Source organism: Hylobates moloch, unplaced genomic scaffold (genome assembly GCF_009828535.3).
Source record: "Hylobates moloch isolate HMO894 unplaced genomic scaffold, HMol_V3 SCAFFOLD_1, whole genome shotgun sequence".
Lineage (NCBI taxonomy): Eukaryota > Metazoa > Chordata > Mammalia > Primates > Hylobatidae > Hylobates > Hylobates moloch.
Window position 1 is genome coordinate 102,825,503 of NW_026652276.1, and position 10,249 is coordinate 102,835,751.

General features: G+C 49.2%; 1 protein-coding gene across 1 annotated transcript in view; it reads left to right on the forward strand.

The window, feature by feature from the left end:
* LOC116810372 (general transcription factor II-I repeat domain-containing protein 2B) overlaps positions 1-3,858 on the forward strand; it is a 56,107-nt gene extending 52,249 nt beyond the window's left edge. The window contains exon 14 of the mRNA XM_058437050.1: positions 1,098-3,858. Within this exon, the coding sequence (XP_058293033.1) occupies positions 1,098-2,701 (1,604 nt within the window). The 3' untranslated portion in view covers positions 2,702-3,858. The remainder of the gene's footprint in view (positions 1-1,097) is intronic.
* Positions 3,859-10,249: the final 6,391 nt, after the last annotated feature.

The following is a 10,249-nucleotide window of genomic DNA, read 5'->3' on the forward strand; positions in this document are numbered from 1 at the left end:
ACAGGGGATGTGATGGCTTGGCTTGGGCTCAGAGGCCTGACAAGAGCCATAATTGCAATACTACACTCCAGCCTGGGTGACAGAACAAGACCCTGTCTCTAAAAAGAAAATGTAAACATATTATCAAATAATTCCTGTTTAAACTGGACATAACAAGCACAGCTGCGTGCTGAACCTCATTAAAGGTGTCTTTTGTTTGGCTCATGTACTTTTAAAAATAAGAATGAGGCCGGACACGGTGGCTCCTGTAATCCTAGCACTTTGGGAGGCCAAGGTGGGTGGATCGCTTGAGCCCAGGGGTTTCAGACCAGCCTGGGCAACATGGTAAGACTCCAGCAGCTCTACAAAAAAAAAAAAAAAAAAAGAAAGAAAGAAAGAAAAAATAGCTCGGTGTGGTGGTGCATGCCTGTAGTCCCAGCAACTGGGGAGCTGAAGTGGGAGGATCACCTGAGCCCAGGGAGTTCCAGGCTTCAGTGAGCCATTATCACACCACAAACCAGGCACTCTTTCATAAAAGTCAATCTTCAGGTTTTCTTTAAAAACCTGAAGATCTGGCTGGGTGCAGTGGCTCATGCCTGTAATCCCAGAACTTTGGGAGGCTGAGGTGGGTGCATCACCTGAGTTTAGGAGTTTGAGACCAGCCTGGACAACATGGTGAAATCTCATCTCTACTAAAAATACAAAAATTAGCTGGGCCTGGTGGCGGGCGCCTGTCATCCCAGCTACTCAGGAGGCTGAGGCAGAAGAATCGCTTGAACCCAGGAGGCAGAAGTTGCAGTGAGCCGAGATTATGCCACTGCACTGCGGCCTGGGCGACAGAGCAAAACTCCGTCTCAACAACAATGACAACAAAAATTCAGTCTTCAGGTTTTCTAAAGAAAACCTGAAGATCTGGCCACAGCTGGCGTCCTGGCAGTGGTTTGCTGGAGTTGAGGGTCAGCCCTCCTTCTCTGCAGGGTGGGTCACCCTCCTGTTAACCACTCCCCACCCTGCCCGCTTCCTCCCTCTCCTGCGTCATCAAGCATTTGCTGTTGTTTTCCTCATAGTAGTGATAAGAGAAAAGTGAAATATCTTTGTCTCCCTGTCTCTGTCAAAAGTGGGAAAACGAAAGATAGACCAGGAGGGCCGTGTGTTTCAAGAAAAGTGGGAGAGAGCGTATTTCTTCGTGGAAGTACAGAATATTCCAACATGTCTCATATGCAAACAAAGCATGTCTGTGTCCAAAGAATATAACCTAAGACGCCACTATCAAACCAACCACAGCAAGCACTATGACCAATATACGGAAAGAATGCGTGACGAGAAGCTTCACGAGCTGAAAAAAGGGCTCAGGAAGTATCTCTTAGGCTCGTCAGACACCGAGTGTCCTGAGCAAAAACAAGTGTTTGCAAACCCAGGTCCAACCCAGAAATCCCCTGTGCAGCCTGTAGAGGACCTGGCTGGGAACTTATGGGAGAAATTACGTGAAAAAATCAGGTCTTTTGTGGCATATTCTATCGCAATCGATGAGATCACGGATATAAATAATACCACCCAGTTGGCCATATTCATCCGCGGCGTCGATGAGAACTTCGATGTGTCCGAAGAACTTCTGGACACGGTGCCCATGACGGGTACAAAATCTGGAAACGAGATCTTTTCGCGTGTTGAGAAGAGCCTGAAAAAGTTCTGTATCGACTGGTCGAAATTAATAAGCGTGGCCTCTACTGGCACCCCAGCGATGGTGGATGCCAATAACGGGCTTGTCACAAAACTGAAGTCCAGGGTGGCGACGTTCTGCAAGGGTGCGGAACTGAAGTCCATTTGTTGTATAATTCATCCGGAATCACTCTGTGCTCAGAAGTTAAAGATGGACCACGTCATGGACGTGGTAGTGAAGTCCGTGAACTGGATATGCTCCCGGGGACTGAACCACAGCGAGTTCACAACCTTGCTCTATGAGCTGGACAGCCAATATGGTAGCCTCCTGTACTACACAGAGATTAAGTGGCTCAGTCGCGGGCTGGTGCTAAAGAGATTTTTCGAATCGTTGGAAGAAATCGACTCCTTCATGTCATCCAGAGGGAAACCCCTGCCTCAACTGAGCTCCATAGATTGGATCCGAGACCTGGCCTTCTTGGTTGACATGACGATGCATCTGAACACTTTGAACATCTCTCTCCAAGGACACTCCCAAATCGTCACGCAGATGTATGACCTGATCCGGGCGTTCCTAGCAAAACTGTGCCTCTGGGAGACTCATTTGGCGAGGAATAATCTGGCCCACTTTCCCACCCTGAAATCGGTTTCCAGAAATGAAAGCGATGGCCTGAACTACATTCCCAAAATCGCAGAACTCAAGACCGAATTCCAGAAAAGGCTGTCTGATTTCAAACTCTACGAAAGCGAACTGACTCTGTTCAGCTCCCCGTTCTCCACGAAGATCGACAGTGTGCACGAGGAGCTCCAGATGGAGGTTATCGACCTGCAATGCAACACGGTCCTGAAGACGAAATACGACAAGGTGGGAATACCAGAATTCTACAAGTACCTCTGGGGCAGCTACCCAAAATACAAGCGCCATTGCGCAAAGATTCTCTCCATGTTTGGGAGCACCTACATCTGCGAACAGCTGTTCTCCATTATGAAACTGAGCAAAACAAAATACTGCTCCCAGTTAAAGGATTCCCAGTGGGATTCTGTACTCCACATCGCAACATGATGGAGAGAAAACTCCTGGCAGGGCCCTATGGTGGGAAAGGCTGGTGTCTTCTAGTCCCAAGGGATTGGGAGATGACAAAATGATTTTTTTTTTCTTTTTTGAGATGGAGTCTTGCTCTGTTGCCCAGGTTGGAGTGCAGTGGTGTGATCTCGGCTTACTGCAACCTCCACCTCCTGGGTTCGAACGATTCTCCTGCCTCAGCCTCCTGAGCAGCTGGGACTACAGGCGTGCACCACCATTCCTGGCTAATTTTTCTTTTTTTTTTTTTTTTTTGAGACAGAGTCTTGCTCTGTCGCCCAGGCTGAAGTGCAGTGGCGCGATCTTGGCTCACTGCAAGCTCCGCCTCCCGGATTCACGCCATTATCCTGCCTCAGCCTCCTGAGTAGCTGGGACTACAGGCGCCCGCCACCGCGCCCGGCTAATTTTTTGTATTTTTAGTAGAGACGAGGTTTCACCATGGTCTCGATCTCGTGACCTCGTGATCCACCCACCTCGGCCTCCCAAATGCTGGGATTACAGGCGTGAGCCACCACGCCCGGCCATTCCTGGCTAATTTTTCTATTAGTAGAGACAGGGTTTCACCATGTTGTCCAGGCTGGTCTCAAACTCCTGACCTCAGGTGATCTGCCCGCCTCGACCTCACAAAGTTCTGGGATTACAGGCATGAACCACTGTGCCCAGCTGACAAAATGAATTCTTTTTTTTTTTTTTTTTTTTTTTTTTTTGAGACGGGGTCTCACTGTCGCCCAGGCTGGAGTGCAGTGGCGCCATCTCGGCTCACTGCAGGCTCCACCCCCTGGGGTTCACGCCATTCTCCTGCCTCAGCCTCCTGCATAGCTGGGATTACAAGCGCCCGCCACCTCGCCCAGCTAATTTTTTGTATTTTTAGCAGAGACGGGGTTTCACTGTGTTAGCCAGGATGGTCTCGATTTCCTGACCTCGTGATCCGCCCGCCTCGGCCTCCCAAAGTGCTGGGATTACAGGCGTGAGCCACCGCGCCCGGCGACAAAATGAATTCTTAAACATTTGTTTATTTCAGTTTTTTTCCACTTTGAATCAGAAATATAATCTGCAGTATCATACTTGTTTATATGACATTGTATGCCTCACTATTCAGTAAAAATCAAGAAACTTTTATTGTATTATTGGTAGTTGACTTTTCTTATGCCTGGCCTGTTTCATTCATTCACATTACCTGCCTGCCACCCTGACAGGCACTGTAGTTGGCATCTTGAAGTTTAAATCAATCAACAGAGAAATAGGGAGAGAGACGTGTATATTTGCTTTTTGGTTTTTGGGTTTTTTTTATTTTTGAGACAGAGTCTTACTCTGTTACCCAGGCTGGAGTGCAATGGGGCGATCTGGGCTCACTGCAGCCTCTGCCTCCTGGGTTCAAGTGATTCCCCTGCCTCAGCCTCCCAAGTAGCCAGGGTTACAGGTGCCCACCACCACGCCCGGCTCATTTTGGTATTTTTAGTAGAGATAGGGTTTTACCATGTTGGCCAGGCTGGTCACAAACTCCTGACCTCAAGTGATCTGCCTGCCTCGGCCTCCCAAAGTGCTGGAATTACAGGTGTGAGCCACTGCGCCCAGCCCGAGACATGTGTATTTGTGGAGGAGTATATATGAACACACATTTATCCCCCGTTCCCATCTGCATGGTATCCCGCATGGTCTAATATGTTTCCAAGTTTCTGGAGAAATAGTTGAAAACATACTGACATACTATAATCCTATGTTATCTCTCTCTGCCTTCACCTGGAACCAGAAAAATCAGGTTTAAAATGGAAAACCCCGGCCGGGCGCGGTGGCTCACGCTTGTAATCCCAGCACTTTGGGAGGCCGAGGCGGGCGGATCACGAGGTCAGGAGATCGAGACCACGGTGAAACCCCGTCTCTACTAAAAATACAAAAAAATAGCCGGGTGTGGTGGCAGGCGCCTGTAGTCCCAGCTACTCAGAGAGGCTGAGGCAGGAGAATGGCGTGAACCCGGGGGGCGGAGCTTGCAGTGAGCCGAGATTGTGCCACTGCACTCCAGCCTGGGTGACAGAAAAAAAAAAAAAAAAAAAAAAATAAAATAAGAAAACCCAGACCAGAAAGGTCAGTTTAAAAGGAAAACCAAAAAAATAGGTTTTTTTGTTTTTTGTTTTTTATATACTATGAATAGTTACAGAAAAGTTGTGGCCAAGCACGTGGCTCACACCTGTAATCCCAGCACTTTGGGAGGCCAAGGTGGGTGGATCACTTGAGGTCAGGAGTTCGAGACCAGCCTGGGTAACATGGCGAAACCCTGTCTCTACTAAAAACACAAAAATTTGCCGGGTATGGTGGCATGCGCCTGTAATCCCAGCTACTCAGGAGGCTGAGGCAGGAGAATCACTTGAACCCAGGAGACGGAGGTTGCAGTGAGCCGAGATTGTGCCATTGCACTCCAGCCTGGGCGACAGAGTGAGACTTTGTCTCAAAAAAAAAAAAAAAAAAAAAGAAAAGTTGCAAAAATAAAAATAGTATGGAAAATACTCACATGCCCTTTAGCCAGACTCTCAATTGTTAACATTTTACACTTGTTTCACTATTCCATCACTTTGTCTCCCTCCCCCCTTCCCTCCCTCTCCCTCTCTCTCATATGTGTGTATGTGTATCTATAATCAGTGCCTATGGTAAGTGTGTATAAGCAAATGTCTATGAGTATCTATGATACGTGTATAAATGGATGTGCATTTTTTTCCTGGACCGTTCAAGGGAAAGTTACATACATCATTTACCCCTAAATACTTCAGTGAGTATTTTCTGAGAACAGGGATATTCTCTTACACAATCACGTTTCCTTTACCAACTTCAGCAAATTGAACATTGTTGCAATTATTTTATCTAGTTTACTGTTCATACTCTAGTTTTCTCTGTTGACCCAATAATATCGTTTCGCTTTTTATTTTTGGAAACAAGGAAATGGTCTAGCTCTGTCGCCCAGGCTGGAGTGCAGTGGTGCGACCTTGGCTCACTGCAACCTCTGCTTCCTGGGTTCAAGTGATCCTCCCACCTCAGCCTTCCAAGTAGCTGGGACTACAGGTGCATGCTACCATGCCCAGCTAATTTTTGTGGGGTTTTTTTGTTTCCGTTTTTTTTTGTAGAGACGGCGTCTCCCTTTGTTGCCCAGGCTAGTCTCAAACTTTCGGGCTCAAGCAATCTACCAGCCTCGGCTTCCCAAAGCGATATCTTCCCCTTAATAGCACTTTTCTCCTGGCAGGTTGTCATTTGAAGGCACGCGTGTGTGTGTGTGTGTGTGTGTGTGTGTGTGTAATCTCTGTTAGTCACTGGAATTAGTGACACAAAATTGTGAATACTTTCCAGATCAGGGGAATTCATGTGACCAGGGTGGAGGAAGGCTGTGGATCTCCACCTAATGACCCACTCAGGAAGCAATGGAGAAAAGGACTTTGATAAAAATGACAGGGCGTGCAGGAGGGAGAGAGCAACCCCCATGCCAGGAGCCCAGTTGGAGCCCAGGTGCCTATCCTTAGACATAGGGAAATGACCCCCCTCCAGGCGGTTCCTGTCGTTGACTTCAGGTACAGCTGGGTCTGGCAAGCTCAGTGCTCTTTTGGAGAAGGAATCCCAGATGGGCTGGTTTATAATGGGAGTTGAAGGGAAGTCCAGGTCTTGATGGAAGTGAGCACTTGTTGACACCACATATCAGAGGTGTGGCTGTGCAGCAGGACCAGAGCAGCCCCCTCTTTCATAGACAGGAAGCTGAAGCTCGGAGTGGCTGAGTGGCTCGCTCCAGGTCACACAGCCATTATAGGAGTTGTCAGGATTCAAACCAGGGTCCATGTGACTCCAAAGTCCATGTGCTTCACTTTTTGTTTTTGAGATGGAGTGTCGCTCTGTCGCCCAGGCTGGAGTGCAGTGGTGTGATCTTGGCCCAGTGCAACCTCCGCCTCTCAGGTTCTAGTGATTCTCGTGCCTCAGGCTCCTGAGTAGCTGGGACTACAGGCATGCACCACCACGCCCAACTAACTTTTGTATTTTTTAGTAGAGACGGGGTTTCACCATGTTGGCCAGGCTGGTCTTGAACCCCTGACCTCAAGTGATCCACCCGCCTCGGCCTCCCAAAGTGCTGGGATTACAGGCGTGAGCCACAACACCCGGCCCATGTGCTTCATTCCTAAGCAGCCACTGTGCCTGACACGGAGACCTAGCAGGTATCTGTCATGCAGCCTCTGCCCTCATCATCTGTCGTGTGTGTGGCTCCCTGATAGTCCACCAATCAGATGATAGGGAGGGGACAGTAGGGCTCAGCCTAGGCTGCCTTCTGTTGGCCGGACCATTCATGAAGCTTTCTGCTTTGAATCAATTCCCAAGGCCCCAGGAATGTGTGTTGGGACCAGGATGGCTTGAGATATGATGGCCACTGATATGCACTGTCACTCATGGGACTGAGCTGAGACTGTAGGAATGACTGAATGGCTGGGAAAGTTTTTTCGTTTGTTTTTTTTGAGACAGAGTCTTTCTCGGTTGCCCAGGCTGGAGCGCAGTGGCATGATCTCAGCTCACTGTAACCTCTGCCTCCCGAGTTCAAGCAATTCTCCTGCCTCAGCCACCCGAGTAGCTGGGATTACCAGCGCCCCCCACCACACCCAGCTAATTTTTGTATTTTTAGTAGAGACAGGATTTCAGCATGTTGGCCAGGCTGGTCTGGAACTCCTGACCTCAGGTGATCCACCCAACTCAGCCTCCCAAAGGGCTGGGATTACAGGCGTGAGCCACCGAGCCTGGCCAGGAGAGGTTTTTAGTAGGGCAACGGGGTGTCTGCAAACGACAGCCCTTGAGAGTCGTGTGGTCCAGGGAGATGGGCAGGGGCCCAGCCTAGGAGTAGGAGCTGGATTTGGTGGATCTTTGTCAGTTTTCAGGGGCATGTGTTGCACTGCATCTATCCCAAGTCCCCGACTTCTCATCCCAGGATGGGCAGAGGAAAGAGCCAATCTCTCCTCCAACACAGGCCCTGGGACCCCAAGGGTCTATAGAGGGCCCTGGAAGCCAGACCCCCTCACACTTGGCCTGGCACGTACCTGTGTGCCACATTCCCTCCTCTGAGCCACAGGCCTGAACCACAGATCCTGAGCTCTGCAGGGTCAGGATAAAGTACTGGATCTAGAAGGCCTTTAGAATCAAAAAGAAAAGCCTGGGCCAGCCGCAGTGGCTCATGCCTGTAATTCGACCACTTTGGAAGGCCAAGGCAGGCGGATCACCTGAGGTCAGGAGTTCGAGACCAGTCTGGCCAACCTGGTGAAACCCCATCTCTACTAAAAATAGAAAAAATTAGCCAGGCAGGGTGGTGGGCACCTGTAATCCCAGCTGTCCTGGAGGCTGAGGCAGGAGAATCACTTGAACCCGGGAGGCAGTGGTTGCAGTGAGCTGAGGTCGCTCCATTGTACTCCACTTGGGTGACAAGAGCAAAACTCCGTCAAAAAAAAAAAAAAAAGAAAAGAAAAACCTGGTTCCACCTCCCAGCACTGTCACTTTCTTGCATTATTTCATAAGCAAACCACGTAATTAATTTTATGAGTTTTGGTTTCCTCATCCATAAAACACCTACCAGACAGTGTTGATCTCAGAACTGCAGATGATGGAATGAGCCCAGCACTATGACTGGCCTCAAGAAAATTGTTGGCTAAACAGAGGTGCAGCCCTTAGAGCAGGCAACTTTAGTTTTTTTCTCCCTTCCCTGTGGGCGTGGCTTCCCAATCACCCACCCACCGAGAGCCCTCCTCCCCAGCACCTGCAAGGCCACTTTGAGGGGATCGGAAATATACAAAAACCACTGGGAAACATTTGGTCAGGACCTCAGCTTGGAAAAAAAATGAAACAATCATGAAAATAAGTATTTTCTCTTCTTTTTTATATGTATGTATATTTTTTATTTTTATTATTTATTTATTTATTTATTTATTTATTTATTCTTTGAGACGGAGTCTCGCTCTGTCGCCCAGGCTGGAGTGCAGTGGCGCAATCTCGGCTCACTGCAAGCTCCGCCTCCCGGGTTCACGCCATTCTCCTGCCTCAGCCTCTCCGAGTAGCTGGGACTACAGGCACCCGCCACCACGCCCGGCTAATTTTTTTGTATTTTTAGTAGAGACGGGGTTTCACTGTGGTCTCGATCTCCTGACCTCGTGATCCGCCCACCTCGGCCTCCCAAAGTGCTGGGATTACAAGCGTGAGCCACCGCGCCTGGGCTATTTATTTATTTTTGAGACAGAGTCATGCTCTGTCGCCCAGGCTGGAGTGCGGTGGCGCGATCTCGGCTCACTGTAACCTCTGCCTCCCGGGTTCAAGAGATTCTTCCGCCTCAGCCTCCTGAGTACCTGGGATTACAGACGTGTACCACCACACCCGGCTAATTTTGTTGTTGTTGTATTTTTAGTAGAGACAGGGTTTCGCCATGTTGGCCAAGCTGGTCTCGAACTCCCGGCCTCAAGTCATCCTCCCGCCTCGGCCTCCCAAAGTGCTGGGATTACAGGTGTGAAACATTGAGCCTGGCCTTTAATTTGTTTTTTTTTAGAGACGGGGTCTTGCTCTGTCACCCAGGCTGAAGTACAGTGGCATGATCACAGCTTACTGCAGCCTCAAACTCCTGGGCTCAAGCGATCCTCCCACCCAGCCTGGGACTACAGGTGCACACTACCACACCTGTCTAATTTTTTAAAATGTTTGTCTAGACAGGTCTCACTGTGTGGCCTAGGCTGGTCTTGAACTCCTGGCCCCAAGCAATCCTCCCACCTTGGCCTCCCAAAGCACTGGGATTAGAGGCGTGGTATTTTATACTGTATTTAATAAAAGGGTTATAACTGCAACTGAACAAGCAGAAGGGGTGAGCGTTGGTGATTCAATTTCCCACAGCTTTGTATGATAGCCTTTGGTGCTGGGCTTTTCCAGCAAACCAGGGTCTGCAAAAATGCAGAACTAGTTTAGAGCTGCAGTGGTTTTCTTTTTTTTTTTTAGAAGGAGTCTTGCACGGTCACCCAGGCTGGAGTGCAGTGGAACAATCTCGACTCACTGCAGCCTCTGACTCCCGGGTTCAAGCCATTCTCCTGCCTTAGCCTCCCAAGGAGCTGGGATTCTAGGCTTGTGCCACCACGCCTGGCTAATTTTTATATTTTCTGTAGAGATGGGGTTTCACCATGTTGGCCAGGCTGGTCTCGAACTCCTGACCTCAAGTGATTCACCCACGTCAGCCTCCCAAAGTGTTGGGATTACAGGCCTGAGCCACTGTGCCCAGCCATCCAGTGGTTTTCTGAAAGCTTCTGTCAGTCCTTCGATGGTCAGCCTATTCTCTTGACAAGCATCTCTTCCCCTTATGATTGTCTCTTATCTCTAAGGGACCCGCCTCTCCCGTCCTCACATAGCCACTTCCGCATATGTGGGACAGCTCTCCCTGCCACTCGTGGCCTTCGTGACAAGTTACATCTTTTGCAAGACTGGCAGCTTCACTTTGCACCTTCGGTTCTGCATTTTGGGGAAAGACCTGCCCTCAGAGCAAAAGCTTTCAGG